The sequence below is a fragment of the Trachurus japonicus genome, chromosome 17, assembly GCF_045865225.1.
Source record: "Trachurus japonicus isolate A0001 chromosome 17, Traja_1.0".
Lineage (NCBI taxonomy): Eukaryota > Metazoa > Chordata > Actinopteri > Carangiformes > Carangidae > Trachurus > Trachurus japonicus.
The window spans coordinates 4,789,001-4,815,236 of NC_140923.1; the positions used below are offsets into that span (position 1 = coordinate 4,789,001).

Consider the following 26,236-nt stretch of genomic DNA (forward strand, 5'->3'; position numbering starts at 1 on the left):
TGTTACGAAGACAGTTGGTATCCATTTGTAACCGTCATATGGACATGCACTGCTACGCCGAGACCCCCTGTAACTCAGAGGAGCCACGGAGGACTCTGAAACTTCTCCCAGCCCTTAGTCCACATGAGGGGGAGGAGATAATGAGTGAAATTTCTATTTTGGGTGAACTATCCCTTGAGCGCTGCCACGGCTCTGATGCTGTGGGCCTCCTCTGGTCCCGCTCGGCGCCGTGGGGACGCGCGTCCTGTGGAGAAGCTGTGGCCTGAGTCATTTCCCAGCTCTCCTCCGGCCCACGCAGCCTGCAACAGGATTATCTATGATTAAATCACTGCTCTCGCCTGCAACATGCAGGAAATCGATTCAGGTGGAAGAGTGAAATTGTTTATTGCGTTTGCTTCCTCAGTTTTTTTCTTTTTTCTGTCTCTGTGCAGACTGTCTGGGCCTTCGCTTCACCTGGCTCCACGCCGTCTTTGATAATTTCCCCTCGTTGGTGAGTTTTGCGGTGAAGCTTCGCTGCGCCACAGGACTGTGTCCACGCGACCTGGAGGGATACGGCTGCTCCTGCAGACACGCAGCCGCCGCTGGAAACCCCGTGGATCCTCTGGACCTGTGAGTCACACCGGCCACCTTTACATTTATGTGCAGTTTTGGTAACACTTTACTTGACGCCGATCTCTATAACACATTATAACCACACTTATAATGAGGTATAATGCAGTTATAACACTCATAAATGATCATAATGTTTTATAACAATAAGCATAACACACTATAAAGCATTTACTCTTGACTTATATGGTTGGGTATTATAATAGATTATAATTGTTAGTAACTCGCTGACAATGCCCACATCGATAATGCATTATAAATATAGTTATAATGTGTTATAATTTGCTTATAGACGTGTATAACTATCATTGTAAACACTCATAAATCACATAAGACTTTATAACAATAAGCATAACATATTATAGAGCATTATAACTCTATTATAATACTAAGACCTTATAAGCCATTATAAAATGCTCTATGATGTCTTATGCTTATTGTTATAAAGCCTTATCATTATCATAATTAATGAGTGTTTATAATGTTATAATGTTATACACGTTTATAAGCCAATTATAACACATTATAACTATATTTATAATGCATTATCGATGTGGGCATTGTCAGCGAGTTACTAACAATTATAACCTATTATAATACCTGACCTTATAAGTCAAGATACAATGCTTTATAGTGTGTTATGATTATTGTTATAAAGCATTATGAGTGTTTATAACTATAGTTATACAGTGCTATAACTGCATTATAACTCATTATAAGTATGGTTATAATGTGTTATAGAGATAGGCGTCAAGTAAAGTGTTACCGCATTTTTTTCTACAATCAGATTATAGTCATTCTGAGGCGGTGAAACAAGGTGATGTGATTAAAACATGTGTGTAAATGCATCAAGCAGTTAATCAGAGTAAATTCACTGTGACATGTGCAGTGAGGTTTTTCCAGTCAAATTAGTTGAGAACATTAGAAGAAGCAGCTTTTCTCCCCGTGCTGACCTTCTCTCTCTTCCTGTCTGTTGCCTCCTCTCATCTAAATGGACCGATACCATGTGCTGCAAACGTTCCTGCTGTTTCTGGGTTTCTCTTTAATGAAGCTGCAGCCACAGCAGTTTATCCGGTAACCCTTTAGCTTACAGGTCACTGATTATTACGTGACAATGTCAAGAAATAGCCAAGAAATAACAATTAATTGCGTCATAATGTCTAGAAATAGCCTAGAAACAGTCAATTTCATAGTAATGTTGAGAAATATCGCCGATTGCGTAGAAACAGCCCAGAAATATCGGTCAATTGCAAAGGACTTGGTGAAGAAAATTTCTGGCCTTTCCCCAAAAATTCAAAGCATGAAAAGCGTGTAATTGTTTGCCTTTATGAATAACATGACATTACTATGAAACTGACCGCTATTTCTTAGCTATTTCTTGACATTATCATGTAATTAACGGCCTGTAAATTAAAATTTCTGAATGACGCAGTTTTATTCAGATCGGCTTTTATTCCCCTTTTTTATTCCAAAAATTTGTGTCCATGTAAACATGGCTACTGGGAGAAGCACAGGAAGCAAAAAAACTCTGGGGTGGGACCTGAGGTTTACTCTGTGCCGATTGGTCAAACTCAGTGACACCAAGAGAAAGCCCCGAAATAAGCGGCATTTTTAAAACCCAGCGTTATTAAAAAAGCGTCTTCATGGTCGAAAAAGGAGAGAATAAGTCAGTAAAAGACGTATGAGAGTAGGAGTAGTATAAAAAAAGATTGCGCAATTATGTGACGATCGAAAAGCTGCACAATGATTGAAACTGTGGAGACGTGGCCTCTGAGTGAGAGGACGGTTCCTGTAAAAGTTCCTACCCCCTCCTTTTACCAGGAACTCCTGCAGTGGAAACGTGTCTAAAACGAGTCTCTTGTTCTCTGCTGCAGCTGCTGTGAGTCTCACAGGTTGTGTTACCAGAGCGCCGCCCCCTGCAGGCGGCTGCTGCCACCGCTCCCCAACAACCTCACCTGCTCATCGGCAAACAACAGCTGTGGTAAGAACACACACTCTGCACATCTGTGTTGTGTTGTGAGAGAAGCAGTCACAGAGGGGACAACTGTAACAGGTTGTAATACAGGCACAATTCACTCTTAACACTCTCTACTCTGTACAAATATCAATGAAGTATGTTTTTGTTTGACTCAGCCACTTCCTTTTACCTGAAGAAGCAGCAGGAGTTAAATCTCTTCATTCAGTCAGACTGTGCAGGAGTTAGTGATTACCTGGATGAAACTTTAAATGGGACCTATCCTGCTTTTCCAGCTTTTCAGAGTTATAAACATGTTTAAAATGTGGGATACTTGATCAAAACTTTCAGTAGTGCCCCACTGGGGTCCAATATCATATTAAAAACCCCTGAAATGAGCAGAATAGGTCGTCTTATACATGTAAGAGGACCTAACCTGAGGTGGGGGGAAAAACAGTCACAAACTAATTTGACAGAAGCAGAAATATTCTAATTGCATAATTATATATTTATTAACAGTTCTGAAGGCAAATATGCAATTTCAATGCTGTACACTATCTTCCTGTGTCATATTTCACAATAAAAGGCCAATTAAATAATGAATGGAGACTGTTCACTGAAACGCAAGGAGGATCACAGGAAGTGTTGAGTTTGTAGTAAATTGGACAAATGAGAGTGAATAAAAACCCTCAGAAATGTGGCTTCTTATTAAAATATGACCAGTTTCCCATTAAATGCCAGTTAGCTTAGCTCCTGCAGTTTAGCCAATAATAATGTCTCTGGTCACTTTTTTTATTATACGATACGATACGATACGATATGATACAATACAATAAACTTTATTGTCCTGTTCAGGGAAATTTGTCTGTAGGGAAACTGTAGCTGTTCCATAAATGCCTTGATGGCCACAATGACAAAAACAAAACAAAAAAAACAAAAAAACAATACACCTCAGCCTTATCAATCCAGCACACAAGACATAACAGCATTTCACATATCCCATAACATAGCACATATTGCACATATCCCATAACATAGCACATACATACACCATTATTAAAATGATAAATGTCTGTAAAATTCAATCAGTAAAATGATATTTGATGGTTTTTAGTACCACTAGAGGTCTAACACTGTGTGTGATGGTGGGTCTCTGTCTGTCAGCTGCTGGCGACCCGTGTGAGCAGAGGTTCTGTGAGTGCGACCAGGCCGCCATCGACTGCATGAGTCAGAGCTCGTACGACTCCACGCTGCGCGGCCTCGGCCCCTCGTCCTGCACGGCCGCCAACCACACAGGTGACGTCATCACAGAGGAGGAGGCAGCGATGTCGGGAAGCATCATTAACGGAGTCTGAGGCCGGTCCAGTCCAGATCTCATTAGTGTGACTTTTTTTGTGTGTGTGTGTGTGTTTCAGACCTGCTCGGCGTCGCCGTGGAGACGGACAACGACACCTTCATCGGAGCAGGTGAGTCAGAGACAAAGACGGTTTATAAACCAAGACCTTTCATGAGGAGTCAGCTTCCTGTATGATGTCACTAGGCTTCTGCACGGCCACGCCCCTTTAGAGAGACCAGAGGCAGCCTGGAGTGTATTGATTCCTATGGGACAATTTAACATGAACACAGATTATGGTCGGGTCTTTCTCCCCACAGTCACTGAAGTAAATGTTGGACTCATTTTTCACAAGCCACATCTCTTCTGAACAGTTTGACACGAAAATGGCAATTTTCAGACGGACACATCAGGAGAAAATCCACTTTGTTCCAGACCTGTCTCTGTCTCTACGACACACTCTCGCCAGATTTGGCACAGATCTCCTAGATCAGTGGTTCTCAAACTTTTTCACACCAAGGACCCCTAAATTGACACAAGTTAGACCACGGACCCCCATTGGACAACATTTTGAAGCAAAAACGAAAAATACACAAATGTTTGTTCTGAGACTGAAGAACATTACTTTTTTAGTCAATGTACATTCAAATTAGGGCCATTGGCATGAATTTTTGTAAATATTGGAGAGAAAAGTTGAAAAAATGTTAATAAAAAAAAAAAAAGTAGAAACATTTCTAGAAAAAAATGGTGAAATTTCTCAAAAAAGGTCAAATTTCTAAAAAAAAAAGTTTAAAAAAAATTCTAGAAGAAACGTGTAAAATTTTTCAAAAAGTAAAAAAAAAGAAATAAATTCTAGAAAAAGTGCTAACATTAAAAAAATAAAAAATAAAAAATAAAGTAAAAAAAATAAATTAAATTAAAAAAGAAAAAACTTCTAGAAAAAAGTGGTAAAATTTCAAGAAAAAGTTGGGGACCCCCTTGAACCCTCTCAAGGACCCCTTGGGGTCCCTGGACCCCACTTTGACAACCACTGTCCTAGGCAACGTCAAACAAACGGCCGCGAACTCCCGTGAAAATGATTTACATCATTTTTGTCATGTTAAATATTACTGTTAGTAGTGTAAATATTTAATGTTATCATAAGAAAATAAAATATAAACATCTCACTTTCATCTACCTACAAATTGTATAAATCCACACACACGTTCACAGACGAGGTGGTGACGGTTGGCCACGCCCATTTAGAGAGACAGGAAGTGTATACTACCATTTCTATCAATGGAGCAGCCACTCATGGAGTATCTTTCCCAGGGTTCTTACGGATCCTTAAAAAGTCTTAAAAGGCATTGAATTCATTCATCTAAAAACCTTAAAGGTCTTAATTGGCATTAAAATGTCTTAAATCAATTTTTCAAAGGTCTTTAAAAGGTTAACACTTGGTAAGTGGGATTTTATGGTTGTAATTAGTCTCAAATCTCAAAATAATTGGTAACATTCCGACATAGAGAAATTAGTGGCAACCGTCACCGCTAAATTTCTTCCCGCCACCAGCTCCCAAATCAGTTTTTTTTTTCCCCCAATCATTCATGTAGCAGTCACTTTACCTTGGACCACATAGGAAAGTGGGTAAAATGGTCCCTAACCCTATGTAATAGAGAATGTGAAGTTACGTCACGCCGTGGGACGTTGGGCGCCATCTTTGGAGGATCGCGGATGTAAACACTTGCTCGTTCCCCTAAAAAAAGTTCCCCAAAGTCGCTTAAAAGTAACCATGGTGGGACAGTTGCTGCGTTAAAAAAATGCCACAGTAGTATATGCACTAATACCAAAAACGAGATGGTTCACGATGTCTGGATAAGTCAGTGGAGGGAGTAAATCTGGGTCTTAATAAGTTGTAGTTTTTCTGTGTACCTTTGTTTCTCGTTAAATTTGAGTTTATCACGATACGTTCCTCTTTCGTTTCCCTTCCCCTTCTCCATTTCTTTTTTTTATTTTATTTTTGTCCGTCTTCCTCATCTCTTTTTCTTTCTCTTTTACTTCTTGCTCGTTGATTCCCATGATATTATTGTTTCATAATTTTCATTATGTTGCTGTTGTCTGAGTTTCATGGGTCCCTGTAGCTTCATACTGCTCACTGACGTCATTGAAGGTCAGCATGTTTCCCTGCTGCCATCCCTAGTTTTTTCAGCAGGCACATGTTCGGGTGGATTTCACCCGACGGTAGTGTTTATGTATCTAAATCTGGCGACCGTTTCTGGTGATGCTGAAAATGTTTCTTTTTTCTTTTAACTCCACCAAATAAGGCTCAAATGTCCCACAAATGGGTCTGAAGGACAAAGTCCCAGCTCCATTAGTTTTTTTTTAAAGGAAGTTTTTGTTAAAAAAACAACAAAAAAATCACAAGTGTTGGACATTTTTTTTATAGGGTCACCATGATACCTTTTTTTCATTTTGTGAAACATTGTATAGTGGAAAATTAAGGAAGTGTACTTCAATTTGCCATGTATTGTTGTATTTTAATATACTTTGATGAGAAATATTTTTTTATGGGTATATTATATCGGGTAAAAAACACCCGGCGTTAGTGATGATGTTACTTTTTGTAACGTTAGTGTTCTAGGGTTAAGCTGTAGGAACCCTGTTTCCATTTATTGAATATCTTTGTCGGAGCGACGTCAGCGCCGAGCCTCTGATCAGACGGTTCGGCCGGTCGGGGTCGGCCGCGTCGCTGTCGGAGCAGAGGAAGCGATTGATTGGGTGGAAACAGCAGACGGCCGAGTCACGCCCCCGGGCCTCAGTCTCAGCCAATTAAAACACTGACCTCTTGACGTTTAATCTGCCAGCTTCCTGCCGCCCACACACACACACACACACACACACACAGAGGTCCAAATATAGAAGCTGCTCTCCGTCTGACAGAAGCAGAGAAGTGCAGTTGGAGGAGTTTGGTTATGGAGTGAAAGCTGCAGGAGGTCGTTGAGACGCTTCACGCTGAGTTCTTCTGTCTGAACAGAGACCGTGGTGAGAGCAGAGAGCTGCAGCCAAACTCAGAGAGACGCTGACGTCAACAAGTCTGGTCTGAACGTCTGTTAATGTGAACAGAACAGTTCAGCAAGTGGAAGATGAAATGATCTACAAAAGACAGAAAGTTACACATGACACATTCCCTCTACGTTTTAAACTACTATACCGTATTGACCCGAATATAAGACGACCCCCCTTTTTCAAGGCCTGCTTTTGGAAAAATACTTTTTTAAGACAAAATCAAAATTTAAAAAAAATCTTTTTAAAATCATGTTTTCAGTATCAGTGAAATAACAACTGGTAGATTGCAGTGCCCACTGATCTGTACTGAGACTGTTGTTATTCTGACACGTGAGTTGAATGACAGCTGTGTTGAAAGCCACACTGTGGTCCATAATCGTGGTGCAGAAGACGAGAGGAGAGAAAAAAAGAGAAAGTCAGGGACACACTAGACCCCGAATATAAGACGACCCGTCTTTTTCAGACTTTTTTCAACGGAAAAAATATATATTATTCGGGTCGATACGGTATATATATTTTCATGTTCATCTTTTATATTTTCAAAATGATAGAAAAGGAAAAGGGCCCTCAGCAAAGGTTTGCTTAAATCCAATGTGCAATTTCCTCGTATCTCTATAATCGATTGTTCTCCATTTAAAACGATGTTAGATCGATACATGTCACCACCCGGAAGGCCAACCTGCCGAGCACAGATCGATGTAGTTGGAGCGTAGGAATATAAATCAATGCATCGATGTAGTAGATGAATGGTTACATGTTTCGTGTTTAACCAGAGGTGAAGTGCCCAAACTTTTGCATGACACTGTATCTATCTAACACATTTGTTCACTAATTATCCTCCTCATCTGGAATCTCAAATGTTTTATAGTCATGATTTCACAGTGGAAATACCATGGCAACAGCCAATCAGAGTGAGGGAGCAGGAAGTGTCTCCAACCAGAACCAGTTTCGTACTTTTACGGCTCAGAAACACGGCAGCTGACTGAGCCGGATGGAAAATACAAACGGAAGATCATCTTTCTAAAATAACACGGCCTCTAATTAGCGTTTCCTCTAAGGTCGCACTTCATTGGAGCAATCAGGTGTGATGTCACAGTCTGACCTGATGTTAAACTGTCTGTGACCTTTTGAGGTTTTAAAGGGATAGTTCACCCAAAATTGAAATGTCACTCATTATCTCCTCCCCCTCATGTGGACTAAGGGCTGGGAGAAGTTTCAGAGTCCTCCGTGGCTTCTCTGAGTTACAGGGGGTCTCGGTGTAGCAGTGCATGTCCATATAACGGTTGCAAATGGTGTCTTCGTCACAAAAAGACACACCAAAAAACATCCAAATACCTCCATGCTGCTCGTATGTAATGTCCGTCTTGTATTGAAGCCCTGAAATGCGAAATTGTCACGAAAAAAATTAAATAAGTCTATATTTCAAGCCTGTTTGTAGCGGAAGCTTCTTGAAGCTCCTCTTCCTGGTCTGTCCAAATCTTGCGTGATTTGCGCTGGCGTCAGTAATCGCACTGACGCTGGCGCAAATTGCGCGAATCGCATTTCGGGGCTTCAATACAAGACGGACATTACATACGAGCAGCATGGAGGTATTTGGATGTTTTTTGGTGTGTCTTTTTGTTACCAAGACAGTTGGTATCCATTTGCAACCGTTATATGGACATGCACTGCTACGCCGAGACCCCCTGTAACTCAGAGAAGCCACGGAGGACTCTGAAACTTCTCCCAGCCATTAGTCCACATGAGGGGGAGGAGATAATGAGTGACATTTCAATTTTGGGTGAACTATCCCTTTAAAGTCTCACAGTTTAAGGTTTGAACATGCATGTGGTGGCGTCCAGATGCTCCATCACATGATCCGGTCCTGTATCTGAACCGGTCCTCGTCCTGCTTCCCTTCCAGATGTTCTCTCAGCGCTGAACGACTCAGTGAGCTTCCAGCTGTTGAACCAGAGCGATAGCAACAACAGCACCGCCGCCGCCGCCGGGCCAGACCGTGACCTCACCACCCCGTCGCCATGGACCCCGCCCCCGTACACCCTGCTGCTGACACCCAATGGTAAGATCTCTAATTGGCTCAGAGGTCACAGGTTTGACTCAAGGACGAGCTCACACACACACACACACACACACACACACACACACACACACACACACACACACACACAGTGGTTTGTGTAATAGATGCAGGTGTTATTGAGCAGCAGTTAAACAGACTCAACAAGGCGACACCATCATTCATGTTTTTAGTTTAATTGCAAAAACGTTTAATAAACATACGTCCGAAAAAAGAAAATTGATGATTTAAGAGTTAAAAAAACATCTTTAGGTGATGTCCATCTTTACTTACAGTCAATGGTTGATGCTGTCAGTGCCCGATTGGTACCCGGAACAAAATCTGTTCCAGACGCTTCTGCACATGCGCTCGCACATGCGCACTTCCCCCCTTCTTTAAAGTAACATTGCGGAGTTTTTCGGCCTTAAAATAATGTTTCCTGACTCATTGCAATGGTAGAAAAATGTTTAATAGGATGAATGGTGCTGCCGCTGCAGCCTGAGCCGGGTCGCGTCGGCTGAAACTGCACTATGTAACTTCCCTTCCTCTGCGTCGAGGGAGAGACGTGGTGGGTAAAAGCGAAACTACGGTTCTCCTCCGGTCGTCGTCACCGTCGTCGCCCCCCCTGTTGTTGTTTATTAATGGGAATAAACGCTGGATGCGCTGGCTGATAAGTTTCGTTTTCGTTTTCCCCCCCAGACGATAGCGCTTCTCAACCAGATGGTGGAAGCACTGAGCTGAAACTCCGCAATGTTGCTTTAAAGCAGATATCAGTGGAATGTTTTTGTTAATATAAGTCCTAAATAGTCCTATTTTCCGTCAGCAATCACTTACATGAAGTATTTCAGCCTAAACACGAGTCTCTCCGTCACTCTGCTCTGCTGTAACCCGAGGAGAAAATTTTCCTTGTGGGATACAAGTGTTATCCAATGAGGAGAGAGAACGGCATGAAGGGCTGTGTGTGCAGCCAAGGGATGCGCGTGAATGTGGTGACGTAGCACGAGGACCAATTGATGCCTGACAAGGGCGGGGGCTGCTAACTCATGGTGCGTTCAAGGAAACTCGTACTTTGTGTTTTTCCTTCCTGTGAAGTCATACCAGTTCGATCTGGTACGAGTTCACGGGTCGGAAGTTACGAGTGGCCGTTATAGGGAACTTTCACAGACAACAGGACGGTAAAAACACGAGCTACGGGTTACCTGGAACGCTACCAAGTCGTAGTTGTGACTTGAAGCTGTAACTTACGGTTTCAAAAGCCTGCCTTGAACACAGCATTAGCCGAAACGGCCGTGCCGATGATATCTGCTTTAAGTTTACGGCAGACACCACGGATATGCATGAAAACAGAGACGTTCTTTGAGGAAAAACACAAGCACGTCTCAAAGAATATTTCCCTCTGTTCTATTTCTGATTAAATTTAATTTAATGTAGACTGATCAGTTAATTGTAAAACATTTATTTATTGATGTAAATGTGGTGATTTCTGCACAAACAGACAGCAGCAAGTCAGCGCTGCTCCTCTGACCAGCTCCTCCTGAAGCTTCACTTTTCATTTACACAAACTAATCAATGAGACCATAAATTATAATATTATAATATAATCCTTCTCCTTCGTTCTGTGCTGTCAGTCCAGTCAGACCTTGTAACGGTGTTGATCTGTTGTTTCCTCTGAGTTTCATTCATTCAGTGAATCTGAAGTCACGTTTGGAAACTTTGCTGTGTCTCGTTCTTTCAGAGGAGTTTGAGGAAAGTGAGGGAGATGCGGAGGAGGAGGTGGTGGAAGAAGAAATAGAAGAAGAAGAAGAAGAAGAGACGAAGACAACAACAACGATGATGCACCTGAGTCTCGTCTCCGGAGGTAAAACTGTCTCCGAGGGAACCGACTTCCTGTGAATCCTCTCAGCTTCTTTCCTGCCAGACTCTTTTTCTGTTTTTTTCCCTCCGAGCTGCTCGTGACCAACGTTTGGCTGCAGCTTCCACACTGAAATAACTTCCCCGCCGCTCGCCGCTCGCCTCCTGCTGCTCCGTGACTCACTTGGCTCGCTCCCTTCCTGTCTTCTCCCTCGTCTCGTGTGTCGCCGCTTTTTTTCTTTTTTTTCAAAGGGATAGTTCACCCAAAATTCAAATTTCACTCATTATCTACTCACCCTCATGTCGACTAAGAGCTGTGAGAAGTTTCAGAGTCCTCCGTGGCTTCTCTGAGTTATAGGGGGTCTCGGCGCAGCACTGCATGTCCATATGACGGTTGTCAATTAGGGCTGGGACGATATGCTTTTCTCCCGATTCGATTCTTCTACGATTTTTTGGATGGCGATTCGATTTAAATTGCGATTCTACAATATTGCCGATTCTTTTGATTTTTAGTCTTTAGCATTTTTAACATTTATCTGCACACAAATACTGTAGGAGCCTATAAATTAACATACTCCATTATAAAGTGAACTTAAACCCTTTTCAAAACCTGTACTCTCTGTATGGAAAAAACGCTAACAAATGCACATTGCACAATATTTAAAAAAAAATTCAAAAAAAAAATCGATTAGAAAAAAAAAATTTCGATTTAAAAATCGTCAAAAAAGATATTGTGATATTTATGTGAATCGATTAATTCTCCCACTCCTATTGTCAATGGATACCAACTTTCTTTGTCCAAAAAGACACACCAAAAACCATCCAAATACCTCCACACAGCTCGTCTGTAATGTCCCTCTTGTATTGAAGCCCCGACATGAGAAATTGTTCCGAAAAAAATTAAATAAGTCTATATTTTAAGCTTGTTTGTAGCGGAAGCTCCCAGTGTCTCAGTTCACTGCTCTTCCTGTGTCAGTGCAAATCACGCGACCGGCGGAACAATTCCTCATGTCGGGGCTTCAATACAAGAGGGACATTACAGACGAGCTGTGTGGAGGTATTTGGATGGTTTTTGGTGTGTCTTTTTGGACAAAGAAAGTTGGTGTCCATTGACAACCATTATATGGACAAATACTGCTGCGCGGACCCCCCGTAACTCAGAGAAGCCACGGAGGACTCTGAAACTTCTCCCAGCCCTTAGTCCACATGAGGGGGAGGAGATAATGAGTGAATTTTGAATTTTGGGTGAACTATCCATTAACTTCTTCTCTTCTTTTTTTACAGATCTGAATGAGACAACGGAAGCGCCCGAGCAGGAGGAGATAAATATAATGATAACGGATCATCACACTACCCACAATCCTCCAGGAGCGGCAGCGGCAGCAGCCGGGCCGGGTGAGTCCAGGAACAGGTGGCGCAGCCGGAGTTTGGTTTGTTTTGTTTTGTTTAATTACAGTGAAGTGATGATTCCTGTCACCGAGGAGTTTATTCATAAAAATAAAAAACTTGAAGTCTGGTCGCAGTGAAACAGGAAGTGTTAGGAATGCTGCAGCTCAGACACAATGAAGAATAAACCATTTAAATCAATGAGCTCAGCTGAAGCACATTAAACATATTTAGGTATCCCTTTAATTTACAGGCTCCTAATTACGTGATAATGTCAAGAAATAACGAGAAATTGCGTCATAATGTCTAGAAATAACGGTCAATTTCATAGTAATGTTGAGAAATATCGCCAAGAAATAACGATTGATTGCAGAGAAGTAGCCCAGAAATATCGATCCATTACAACGACTTGGTGGAGAAAAATTCTGGCCTTTACCAAAACATGAAAAGCATGTGTAATCTTTTGTCTTTATGAAAAACATGACATTACTATGAAATTGACCGTTATTTTTACCCTATTTCTTGACATTATCACGTAATTAACGGCCTGTAAATTAAAGCAGAAGTAAGCGATATTTTTGTGTTAATATAAGTCTTAAATAGTTCTATCTTCAGACAGCAATCACTTACATAGAGTGTTTGGACTGAAACACGGGTCTGTCAGTCACTCTGCTCTGCTCTGAGCCCAGGAGAAAACATTTATCGTATCCTACAAGTTTTATCCAATGAGGAGAGAGAACGGCATGAAGGGCTGTGTATGCAGCCAAGGGATGTACCTGAATGTGGCGACGTAGGGATGAGGACCAATAGATCCATGACGAGGGCGGGGGCTGCTAACTCCATCGGCTGACAAGACGTTATGGTGCGTTCAGGGTTTTGTGAAGTTGTACCAGTTCGATCTGGTACGAGTTCACGGGTCGGAAGTTACGAGTGGCCGTTATAGTGACTTTCACCGGTAAAACAGGTCGGAAAAACACGAGTGGGTTGCCTGAAACGCTACAAAGTCGTAAGTTGTGACTTGAAGCTGTAATTTACGGTTTCAAAAGCCTGCCTGGAACGCAGCATTAGCCAAAACGACCGGATCGCTTACTTCTGCTTTAAAGGGTCACCCATATTTCTTTATGATCACACCCAAGTGTTTTATATCATGATTTTCAGATCAATCCCTTCGGATTCTCATGTAAATATTAGGGCTGTCAAACGATTAATTTTTTTAATCGCGATTAATCGCATTTTTTCCATAGTTAACTCGCGATTAATCTCTATTAAAAATATTATATATGGCGCTTTGGACTTTCAACCCTCCAAAGTGTTATAATCTCTAGACAAACAACTTTTAGACCAGACCTAGCAGGCCTACCTAATCATAACACATGATGCATGAAACTCACACAGAATTGAAACGAATTGCATCCAGTGGAAATTGCCCTTTACTTTGCTACGCCTCTGCCTGGCCACGTGCATTTGTTGACAACCGACGCTGTCAAAAAAATCAATACATGGCCATGTGCATTTGTTTACAACAAAGCCGTCAAAAAATCAATGGATGGAGCTGTGGATATATGTTAGACTGTGTATATTTGTGTAGCAACCAACTTGAAGGTGCCTTACCGCCACCTACTGGACTGGAGGTCCCACACTCCAGTCCTCCAGTCCAGCAGACAGAGGACAAAATGGGCCGCGATTAACCGCGATTAAAAAATTTAATCGCGTTAATTTTTTAAATTAATCTAATCGCGATTAACGCGTTAACTCTGACAGCCCTAGTAAATATATATTCATATACTCTGTAGCAAGCCTCTTGTTTAAACTCTGAGATCTTTGGGTCTCTGGTGTTTGAAGTGAGTTCATCTTAAGGTCATAAAGATAAAGTGAATTAACCATGTGGTCTGTTCATCTACTGCAGTTTTAGCCTCTTGACTGAAAATAAAATCTGTAGAGACTGTGATTTAACACAAATGTGTGTCGACCTCAGTAGATACACGTAGAGAGTTTAGGCTGCAAACAGTTTATGACAACGAAAACATCAAGATAAATGAAAAAAAAAACATTTTAACTTACTTTAAATGTTTTCAGAATTTTAAATCTGTTTTTTTTTTATCATTCAGTTTCGTCGGAGTCACAGAGTGAAGCGACTGAACTCTCCTCGCTCTCTGACATCACACCGTCTGCGTGGACTACAACTCCTCTGAGGACTACAACTCCCAGGCAGCTGACGCCAACAACAGGGGACGAGTCGTCAGAGGAAGGTGAAGAAGAAGCTCCTCAGACACTGTTTTACATGATGTCATCACTGCACTGAAACAGACCATAATAACCCATAATAACATTGTTCGATCGTATGAGAACAGTTTAAATAAAGGTTGATTCAAAATAAGGGAAATTGATAGATAAAGTGCGAGAGAGAGAGAGAGTGCGACGGTAGATTTGTTTCGTTAGAGCTTTAACTTTCAGTTCGTAATGATTCGTTATATGCGACGTCTCTGCAGCCTCCGTCACCATGACAACGGGACAATCACAAAGCGGTTTGATCAGGAAAGCAACGACAACGTGGAAGTCGTCTGAGGAAGAGGAGGAAGAGGAAGAGGAAGAGGAAGGCAGCGATGAAGGGCAGCAGGAAGCTTCAGACGAGCTCGGTGAGTGGAACAACTTCCTGTCCAGATGTTTCACATTAAAATGCGTCGCAGTCACAACAGCTGGATGAAGATCTGAACCTGCTTCTTCCTCAGTCGAGGACACGACGACGACACAAACAGCAACGACAACGACGACAACAGGAAGCTCCACGCCGACTCCCACAGGTCAGTCTGACGCAGAGGGGGCTTTTATTTTGAAAGGAAAGAATCTCAGTGTGTAAAATGTAACTTTTAGATTCATTTCTGTGTTTTCTGATTTTCTTATTATATCCACAAGTTTCCGAACATCATCTATGGTCAAAACCGGAAGCCGGTTTTGCCGGTTTGGTGGAATTGTACGTTTACGTTTCCATGGTGTTCAGTCGTTGTCATAGTTGCGGTAAACGCATGGATCTATCCACCACTTTATTTTCCCATGATCCATTGCGTCACACCACAACGGAAGTCGGTTTTCAACCCCGTAGTAGCATTCTAGCGAGCGGCTAACTGGTAGCGTTAGCCACCGGTGTAGGTACCAAATGTGGGGGCTCCGGGCTGCCAAAACCGTTTTGACTAAATCTGATGTTTGTTAAGTCAACGAATTACCAAACAAACACCACCACTTCTGTGTGCACGCCTCTGCAACTAGTCATGGTTATCGTAGCCGTTAGCTTTGCTGCTGCTGACAGCTAACAGCAGCAGCAAACCAACATCAAGACGTCAGCTGTTAAAACCCTCCCGTTGTCGGACACAACATGAAACTACTCCAGTTAGCTCAGTCATGTTGTAACAAAGATATCCGCTGGAAAAAGTATTTATTTCATGGGCCGTTTATTGAGTTATTTAAGACACTGCGGCTAACGGTTAGCCCAGCTAACGTTAATCTAAAATGTGGTGAATGGAGTGTCATGGCGACACCCAGCGTTGTTCTCCGGAAAGTGGTGGATAAACGCTGGCTTTTAACACGGATGTCAATTTGTGTGATATCCATTGTGTTTTACAGATTTTCATTGAAGAAAAAAAAAAATCCATGCATTTACCGCGACTACCGAAACCATGGAAACGTAAACATAAAATTCCACCGGAAGAGCAAAACCGGCTTATGTTTTTGACGTTCAGAAAAAGGTGGATAAAGTGACTCAGTTTAGTTTTATAGTTCACACACACACACACACACACACACCTGCTCTCTCCTCCTGCCGTCAGGTAAAGAACATGTAACACACTAAGGTGCTAATTTTCCCCTCGTTGCTGTGACGACCTGCTGAGGCTGAGACGGCGTCTCACTCCACATTATAATAATAATAATCATCATCATCATCATCACGCACTTCAACTCTCCTTCTCCTGAACACTCGCCTGGTTTAATCAAGTGTTTTAATACGTTTCCTAAGAGAGGGAGTGAGTAAGTCTGGATTTAATGTCTGAACTCTGATTTAAAGGAACAGTTAACACTTTACAAGAAGGTACACAAAGTTAGAGTAGTTACTGAGGAACTAATGAAGTTAATGGTCAGTTCTTCAGTAATGCCTGATCAAATTACTGAGAAACTAATGATGAACTAATTATTACTTAATCATTAGTTACCCCAAAGTAAAGTGAGACATCAAAACCACATTAGTTCCTCAGTAACTAGTAATTAGTTCCTCATTTGTTCCTCATTAGTTCCTTAGTAATTACCCATTTGTTCCTCATTAGTTCCTTAGTAACTACTCATTAGTTCCTCATTAGTTCCTTAGTAATTACCCATTTGTTCCTCATTAGTTCCTTAGTAACTACTCATTAGTTCCTCATTAGTTCCTTAGTAATTACCCATTTGTTCCTCATTAGTTCCTTAGTGGCTTGCACCCTCCAGGTCGGGGGAGAGTTCCTGCCCCAGGTGGAGGAGTTTAAGTATCTCGGGGTCTTGTTCACGAGTGAGGGGAGAACGGAGCGCGAGATTGACAGGCAGATCGGTGCGGCGGCCGCAGTAATGCGGTCGTTGTATCGGTCCGTCGTGGTGAAGAAGGAGCTGAGCCGAAAGGCAAAGCTCTCGATTTACCGGTCGATCTACGTTCCCACCCCCACCTATGGTCATGAACTCTGGGTCATGACCGAAAGAACGGGATCCCGGATACAAGCGGCCGAAATGAGTTTCCTCCGCAGGGTGGCGGGGCGCTCCCTTAGAGATAGGGTGAGGAGCTCTGTCACCCGGGAGGAGCTCGGAGTAGAGCCGCTGCTCCTCCACATCGAGAGGAGCCAGCTGAGGTGGCTCGGGCATCTGTATAGGATGCCCCCTGGACGCCTCCCTCGGGAGTTGTTCCAGGCATGTCCCACCGGGAGGAGGCCCCGAGGAAGACCCAGGACACGCTGGGGTGACTGGCCTGGGAACGCCTTGGGGTCCCCCCGGAAGAGCTGGAGGAAGTGTCCGGGGAGAGGGAAGTCTGGGGATCCCTGCTCCGACTGCTGCCCCCGCAACCCGGACTCGGATAAGCGGATGAAAATGGATGGATGGATGGATAGTTCCTTAGTAACTACTCATTAGTTCCTCATTAGTTCCTTAGTAACTACTCATTAGTTCCTCATTAGTTCCTTAGTAACTACTCATTAGTTCCTCATTAGTTCCTTAGTAATTACCCATTTGTTCCTCATTAGTTCCTTAGTAATAACACATTTGTTCCTCATTAGTTCCTTAGTAACTACTCATTTGTTCCTCATTAGTTCCTCAGTAACTACCCATTAGTTCCTCAGTAACTACGGTAACGTTGTGTACCTTACTGTAACGTGTTACCCAGTTCTACGTGACAGTGAAGACACTTAAACAAAGAGACACGTGTGATGTCATGGTTAGCTTAGCTTAGCACAAAGACTGGAAACAGGTAGGAACTGTTAGCATAGCTTTGTCCACGCACCTGCAGACCTAAAGCTTTAATCTGAACAACAACCCCCCCACTCCACCCCCTCTCGCCTCACTGTGTAATCTCTCCCACAGACCCACAGATCGTCACCACGGTGACGACGACGGCCGGCGCGGTCAGAACCGGAGCTCCTGACGGGTCCCAGGAGGAGGACGCCGCTCCGCTCAGCGAGATGAGCTCAGGTGAGGAGCTGAGTCAACACCTCATCAGCACCGGTAGAACCAGAACCAGAACCAGAACCAGAACCGGTCCTGCTTTTCTAACACTGAGTGACACAAACTAAATTCAGTTAAAGGGTTAGTTCAGGGCTGGGAGAAGTTTCAGAGTCCTTCGTGGCTTCTCTGAGTTACAGGGGGTCTCGGCGTAGCAGTGCATGTCCATATAACGGTTGCAAATGGATACCAACTGTCTTCGTAACAAAAAGACACACCAAAAAACATCCAAATACCTCCATGCTGCTCGTATGTAATGTCTGTCTTGTATTGAAGCCCCGAAATGCGAAATTGTTCAGAAAAAAATTAAATAAGTCTATATTTCAAGCTTGTTTGTAGCGGAAGCCTCTTGAAGCTCCTCTTCCTGGTTCGTCCAAATTTGACGAACCGGGAAGAGGAGCTTCTGCTACAAAACCTCATGTTTGGACGAATTTGGACAAACCAGGAGCTTCCGCTACAAAACAAGCTTGAAATATAGACTTATTTAATTTTTTTCTGAACAATTTCGCATTTCGGGGCTTCAATACAAGACAGACATTACATACGAGCAGCATGGAGGTATCTGGATGTTTTTTGGTGTGTCTTTTTGTTGAAACTTCTCCCAGCCCTTAGTCCACATGAGGGTGAGTAGATAATGAGTGAAATTTCAATTTTGGGTGATGTCTTATTTTAAACGTATTTGTTTCAGGTCGACAGCCTCCAACACCTGCAACAATGACTTCATCGTCACCGTCGTCATCATCATCAATGGGAACCGTTGCCCTGACGACAGCAGGGAGACAAGTTACCGCCTCCACCAAACCTCAGTCAGAGGTCGACACGTCGACCAGAACCACAACCAGAGCTGAGGTGAAAACTCTCACCACAGAGTCTGAGGAGGAGGAGGAGGAGGAGGAAGAGGAGGTCGGCATGACGACGACGGCGGCAGACAAACCGCCATGTGTGGAGGACGTCACGGACAGCTCTCAGGAGAAAGACACAGACGGTGAGAGAGAGAGACAACCAACATCAACGTAATGTAACTGTAATATGATGTAATACAATACAATATAATGTAATATAACATAACATAACATAACATAACATAATGTAATATTATATAACATAATATGATACAATTTAATATAATGTAACATAATATCAATAATATAACATAACATCATATCATTATATAATTTAATATAACATAATATACCGTAAATTCCGGACTATTGAGCGCACCTGAGTATAAGCCGCACCAGCTAAATTTTAAAAGAAAATACATATATAGGCCGCACTTGAATATAAGCTGCAGGTTTTCATGTTGTAACATGAGATATTTACACAGAAAGACAGTACACGGAAGATGTGTGGAACTGTGCAAGTCCGCTCGCTTTTCCTCTGTTTTGGTTACGCTCCTCTCAGCCATGTGCATTTGTTTACAACGAAGCCGGAGAAAAACCAATACAAAGCGGTGGATAACGTTACATAACATATACGATGTTACGGCGTGTGTTTTTGTAGTCTTAACTGTCATGAACAAAAGATTACGGGTTACGGAGCGCGTTTGTGTCGCGGTGCCGCAGAGACGAGAGCTGGGACACGGGGCAGCGGCCAGGTGCTGTAGTGATGTTGCCAGGTTGGTTTTCAGCCGTGAGACGCCAGGTGAAGACAGAGAGCCTCCGTTCTCACGGTAACAAGTCACAGGTCATGTAGTAAACAATCACAATCACTCCGCAGCTTTTTAATTAAGGTAAAAATGTAACGTTAGCATAGCCACGGGAGAAATCCTGCTTATGTTTTTTTTCAAACTGTGCCTGAAAATCGGCAGTACGTCACCAGCACGGCATCAACACAGCACCAACAGACAGTAACATGCCTGGTTACAAAATTATACACTGCACCAAAACTCAAAACTATTGTCTTCTTCGGCGCATAATCTTTCCCCACATGTCCGTCTCACTTGCGCTTCCTGCTAGAGCGCCCCCCGGAGGCCGTTGGCCAGTAAAAATCTATAAATTAGCCGCAAGCATGTGAAAAAAGTAGCGGCTTATAGTCCGGAAATTACGGTAATCTAATAAAACATAACACAATATAATTATATAATATCATATAATATAATATACACACATATGGAAGTAGTTGCTCCACTTTTCTCTCTTGAACGCAACACTGATTTTAAACTAATATTAAACTCTGTGACCTGAACGAGGTTGAGGCCTCAGGTGTCGGTCAGCCGTCTCGTTGTGATGTCACTGTGTGTGCTGATGTCATCAGAGTGGGACGTGGCTCGGAGGAGGACGGTGCCGTTCTTCGCCTGGTCTCTGCTGGAGTCTGTGGGACTGACGGAGCTGCAGCTGCAGCCCGACACCACCGGTAAAAAAACAAAAACAAAACACAAACTCTGCCTCCTCACCGGTGACCGCCGGCTCCTCCTGCTGCAATGCATCATGGGTAATTATTAACACCATCCTCCCACAGAGTGCAGCCGCTCCTTCACCGTGTACGGCAGCGACGGCCGAGCCAGGCGGGAGGCGCCGGCGCTGGGAGAGATGCTGCACTGCCTGACGGGCCGATGTCCGCACGAGTACGAGATGTACGGCTGCTACTGTGGACAGGAGGGGGGAGGACGACCGCTGGACCAGCTGGACCGGTGAGGGACGGTGAGAGGAGGAAGGAAGAGCGGAGCAGGTTATAGACAGAGTAGCTGCGTTTCCATTATGGGTTTTCGCAAAATAAAAGCGATATTTCTGAAATTTCGAAAAAGTACAATTGCTATTTGCAGGTATTTCCATTGAAAGGTGATGTTGTCTAACCGAAATAAGAGTTTCCATAACACTAAAACCACCTCATGAAATGTTTTAGTGATATTTGAGGCTTACGGAAGCCGAGAACGGCCACGTCCATAATATTTTTTTTATTACCGTTTTCTCGTGATAACGACTTATTATTTCGTTATCTCGAGATAACAAAGTCCGTTTTCTCGTGATAACGAATTAATTTATTTTGTTATCTCGAGATAACAAAGACCGTTTTCTCGTGATAACGAAATAATCATAGAATGTGTCGTTGACATGGTTGCTTAGCAACATGTTTCCCCGGTGCAATCGCTTCTGCTTACGGGGAAGTAGCAGCTGGTTAGCCGCTGTATGTTCGTAGCAGGAGGCTACTAAAGCGAGTCTGTTGGAAACACTACACATCTACAGATCTAACGTAACAGAAGAGATGTTTTCGTGGGATAATTGCCCAGAACCATGTGTAGAACTCAAATCAGTGAGCTGATGTGATCACATCATCCTGATTTCAGCCTTCAAGAGCTGCCACTAACGTTAGTCTGCTCTGAGGAGCTGTCAACAATGAAGTAGCCTACCGGTAAGTTACACTTAACATTAGTTTGTTTACTGAGCTGGGTTTATTTAAGGGGCTACAGGTTAGCATAAACACATGAGAGTTGACTACGTTATGGCAGCTTCAGCTAAGGTAATGTTAGCTAGTTGCTGCTCAGATAAAGCTCATGAACACTGCTGTCTTGCCAAATTAACATTAGCTTATATGTCAGTGGTCGCAGGCAACAGGTGTCTGATGGTTCGAGATAAGGTTGTGATTTCTGACAGCAGCAGACAGTAGCTAACGTTAGCTTAGCTGAAACAGGATAGATGGGACCACCGGCCGGTAGCCCCTTAAATAAACCCAGCACAGTGACGTTATACAAACTAACGTTAAGTGTAACTTACTGGTAAGTTATTGTTGACAGCTGGTGTGGACAATAATCACACCAGTGAGTAGAGTAGACTGAAGCAGAGCGATAGACTGAAGTTAACTGCCCCATGCTCGAGCTGAACAGTAGCCTCCTGTTGCTAGGCAACCATGTCAACGACACATTCTATGATTATTTCGTTATCACGAGAAAACGGTCTTTGTTATCTCGAGATAACGAAATAAATTAATTCGTTATCACGAGAAAACGGACTTTGTTATCTCGAGATAACGAAATAATAAGTCGTCATCACGAGAAAACGATAATAAAAAAAATGTATACGGACCTGGCCGTTCTCGGCTTCCGTAGTTTTTTGGAATGTAGGCGTTTCCATTGCGAATTTTTTATTGCGATATTTAGGTTTTACGCATTTCTAGGGGTAATAGAAACACACCTACTCATTATAGATAATAGCATAAAATTTGGCACAAATTGCCGTCTTTCCTTAAAAAAAGCATAGCGGAAACACTGAGACCTATTAGTTTTCTTGAATGAACCCAATATACATGAGGGCAATGGGGGCAACTCAATGTGCTTTACATAACGACAAAACATTTAATAGTAGAAACTGGAAATGGGAAAAAAACTGCATGAAAACATAACATTTTTGAAAATTAAATAATATATATAAAACTAGACTAAAATGGAGCATAAACTATGAGTTTTCTGCATGAAATATTAATTTGTAATGAAACAATTAAGATGATTTACAGTGCAAATCCAAGATTATGATGAAACAACCTTTATAATAATGAAATGTGAGACCCATAAAATACTTTAGACCAAAATGAACTGACTTTGATAATTACATACTGATGTCAGACATATTGGTACAGTACCTGGAAGCCATCTTGAAAAATGGCTGCCACATGGAATTTTTTGAGTGGCCAGCACCTATTTCCAAAAGAGTGACACTTAGAGAGTATTTGTACCAAATTTCATGCTTATGTCAATTTCAAATTCACTAGACACTAGAAGAAAAAGAAGAAACGTGAAGGTCAAAACTATCTGACGCTCCACGAAGACGTTTTTCTCAGAGCTCACAGAGAAAACAAACACTCAGGGCGACGTGAAAGATTCACCCACTTCCTGTCTCATAAAACATTTGACTGATGTCTCACTACCAACACTGAAACTTGAACTCCTCCTCTGTCCAGGTGTTGCTTCTTCCACCGCTGCTGCCTGAAGCAGATCGGCTCCATGGGCTGCAGCTCAGAGAGGAAACTCAACGCTCACATCTCCTGTGAGGGCGGGAAACCTCGATGTGAGTAGCAACAGGTGGAGTAATTCATGTTTACATAGGGAACAGGTGATTCTACAGGAGCCCAGAGTGGACAAACCAACACTAAAGCAACAGCGTACGGTATAAAGGTAGATGTTTGTGTTAAAGCTCCATACAGTATAAAGGTAGATGTTTGTGTTAAAGCTCCATACAGTATAAAGGTAGATGTTTGTATTAAAGCTCCATACAGTATAATAGTAGGGAGGTTAAGCGACTTTTGACTTCAAGTCATGATGCAAAGGTCCCCTTTGGCATGGAAGTACCTTAGGGTCATACAAATAAATCTATCCTAAGACACAAGTGAGATCACACTTTGTATCCCAAATAAACACGTTTTTAAAATGCCTTTTTTAATTGAGAAAACGCATGTTAAAAGCACATTCCATTTAGAATGTCCATATAAACTACAATGTTTTCAGCTCCTGGATGTGATCTACAGCTTATTTGTAACATGATTGCAATATTTCAGGATTGTTTCTCAGTTTGAATGATGAACAGGGATCTAATGTTTTTCAATCTGTAGGGCGGACTCACATAAGAAGCATAAAGTCCAGTCATGACATTCCATTATGGCTAATTTGAAATAAGAAATAAAGATACTGTAACATCATGAGATTGATAAAATGAGCATTAACAAGCATTCACAAAAGTAAAAATCTACCAAAATAATGAGGCTTATAGTTTATCAACATTACTCTGAGAGAGGATCTTAGCCAGCTACTGCGCTGGTGAAAGAAGTCAGTCCTAATCATGTGCTTTATGTGGGAGCTGCAAACCTAAACTTCCCTATATGTACATAAAAGCTGAACATTCCTTATTAAGGGCGTTCTACACTAAAATGTGTTAGTTTACGTTAGGAGGAGCACAATGTAAAATGATTTCAGTAGCAGGTTATATAAGCCTTAAATAATGTAGAGGGTCCTATGTGACCCATTTTTACATTTGAGAACAGTAAAAACATTTTTCCTTTGACTTTAAGTTGACTTCTAATATGACCCAGAATGGGTCATACATGTAAATTCAACTTTTTTAAATCAACATATCAGTAACTAGTTATAGGTAGGCCTATATTTTGACCAACACAATATTTGGCTAATTGGTCTTTCCTGACACCACTGTGATATGAATTACATCTTATTATTTAACTACTTGTAGGCTATATTTGTTGTCTGATGTTCAACAAATCAGTATCAGCTAGTTTTATTCATGTTTTTACATGAATAAAACCCAATATCCTGTCACACAAGCAGCTGCATGTTGTCTCAGAAGCTGTAGATCTCATCCAGGAGCTGAAGGCATTAGGGGATCTGCCTGAGTTTATATGGACATTCTAAATGGAATGTGCTTTTAACATGTGTTTTCTCAATTAAAAAAAGGCATTTTAAAAACGTGTTTATTTGGGATACAAAGTGTGATCTCACTTGTGTCTTAGGATAGATTTATTTGTATGACCCTAAGGTACTTCCATGCCAAAGGAAACCTTTGCATCATGACTTGAAGTAAAAGGCCTATTTTGTGGGCTTAACCTCCCTACTATAAAGGTAGATGTTTGTGTTAAAGCTCCATACAGTATAAAGGTAGATGTTTGTGTTAAAGCTCCATACAGTATAAAGGTAGATGTTGGTGTTAAAGCTCCATACAGTATAAAGGTAGATGTTGGTGTTAAAGCTCCATACAGTATAAAGGTAGATGTTTGTGTTAAAGCTCCATACAGTATAAAGGTAGATGTTTGTGTTAAAGCTCCATACAGTATAAAGGTAGATGTTTGTATTAAAGCTCCATACAGTATAAAGGTAGATGTTTGTGTTAAGACTCCATACAGTATAAAGGTAGATGTTTGTGTTAAAGCTCCATACAGTATAAAGGTAGATGTTTGTGTTAAAGCTCCATACAGTATAAAGGTAGATGTTTGTATTAAAGCTCCATACAGTATAAAGGTAGATGTCCATGTGTAGTGTGATTATAAAGCAGCTCTAGGTTCTATATTAATACTGTGAAAGTATCAAAGCCTCAGTCCACAGAGAAATGCACACAGCCTGTATTCAGAAACTGAGCCTTAAAACCAGCCGTCAGGACTTCCTGTCACTTTGTGATGTCACAACAAAGCCCCGCCCCCTCACCACCTGGACCCACCATCCATCCAACAACTTTGCAGGATTTGGTTTCTCTGAGTGTTTTGTTCTGAAATCTGCTCTGTTTTTATATTGCAACACTTTAGAAAACAGTCAGTCTCTCCTCTGATTGGCTGTCACCGACCTAAAGCTTGTCTGTGATTGGTTCCTTCAGGTCAGGGCGTCACCGTGTGTGACAAGCTACAGTGCGTCTGTGATAAAACCACCGCTGAGTGCATGGCGGCCGCTCACTTCAACCACAGTCTGCCGTCACAGCGGTGCCACGGTCCGCCGCCGGCCTGCCGCCGCGCCAGCCGGCCGCCAAAACCCCGCGTGACGGCTCAGTCCCAGTCCAGCGAGGAGAGCGACGAGGGAGGAAACTCTGAAGACCAGAGACCCGGAGGAGACGTGAACACAACACCTCCACAAGTCCAGAGCAGGTGAGACAAGGAGAACAGGACCAGGACCTAGACCTGGTTTTTCACTCATTATCTACTCACCCTCATGTGGACTAAGGGCTGTGAGAAGTTTCAGAGTCCTCCGTGGCTTCTCTGAGTTACGGGGGGGTCCGCGCAGCAGTATTTGTCCATATAATGGTTGTGAATGGATACCAACTGTCTTCGTCCAAAAAGACACACCAAAAAACATCCAAATACCTCCATACTGCTCGTCTGTAATGTTCCTCTTGTATTGAAGCCCCGACATGAGAAATTGTTCCGAAAAAAATTAAATAAGTCTATATTTTAAGCTTGTTTGTAGCGGACCAGTGTCTCGGTTCACTGCTCTTCCTGTGTCAGTGCAAATCACGCAAGATTTGCACTGACCGGCGGAACAATTTCTCATGTTGGGGCTTCAATACCAGAGGGACATTACAGACGAGCAGTATGGAGGTATTTGGATGTTTTTTGGTGTGTCTTTTTGGACGAAGAAAGTTGGTATCCATTGACAACCATTATATGGACAAATACTGCTGCGCAGACCCCCCATAACTCAGAGAAGCCACGGAGTGAAATTTGAATTTTGGGAGAACTATCCCTTTAATTGAATCCGACTTCATCACACAATTTCAGTTACACAGCATGACATGAAAGGGAAAACGGGAGAAGCATAAAGCTTATCAGGTCCCACCCCGATTACCATTCAAAATACA

At 42.3% G+C, this 26,236-nt stretch overlaps 1 protein-coding gene across 1 annotated transcript in view; it reads left to right on the forward strand.

Annotated features, from left to right (window-relative positions):
* Positions 1-26,236, forward strand: part of oc90 (otoconin 90) — a 33,020-nt gene that overhangs the window by 5,721 nt on the left and 1,063 nt on the right. Inside the window, exons 4-18 of the mRNA XM_085804554.1 lie at positions 432-609; positions 2,484-2,590; positions 3,728-3,912; positions 3,979-4,033; positions 8,844-8,999; positions 12,132-12,277; positions 14,293-14,482; positions 14,723-14,869; positions 14,963-15,034; positions 17,820-17,927; positions 18,646-18,942; positions 20,214-20,312; positions 20,418-20,589; positions 22,851-22,957; positions 25,262-25,526. Coding sequence (XP_085660680.1) covers positions 432-609; positions 2,484-2,590; positions 3,728-3,912; positions 3,979-4,033; positions 8,844-8,999; positions 12,132-12,277; positions 14,293-14,482; positions 14,723-14,869; positions 14,963-15,034; positions 17,820-17,927; positions 18,646-18,942; positions 20,214-20,312; positions 20,418-20,589; positions 22,851-22,957; positions 25,262-25,526 — 2,284 coding nt within the window. The remainder of the gene's footprint in view (positions 1-431; positions 610-2,483; positions 2,591-3,727; positions 3,913-3,978; positions 4,034-8,843; positions 9,000-12,131; positions 12,278-14,292; positions 14,483-14,722; positions 14,870-14,962; positions 15,035-17,819; positions 17,928-18,645; positions 18,943-20,213; positions 20,313-20,417; positions 20,590-22,850; positions 22,958-25,261; positions 25,527-26,236) is intronic.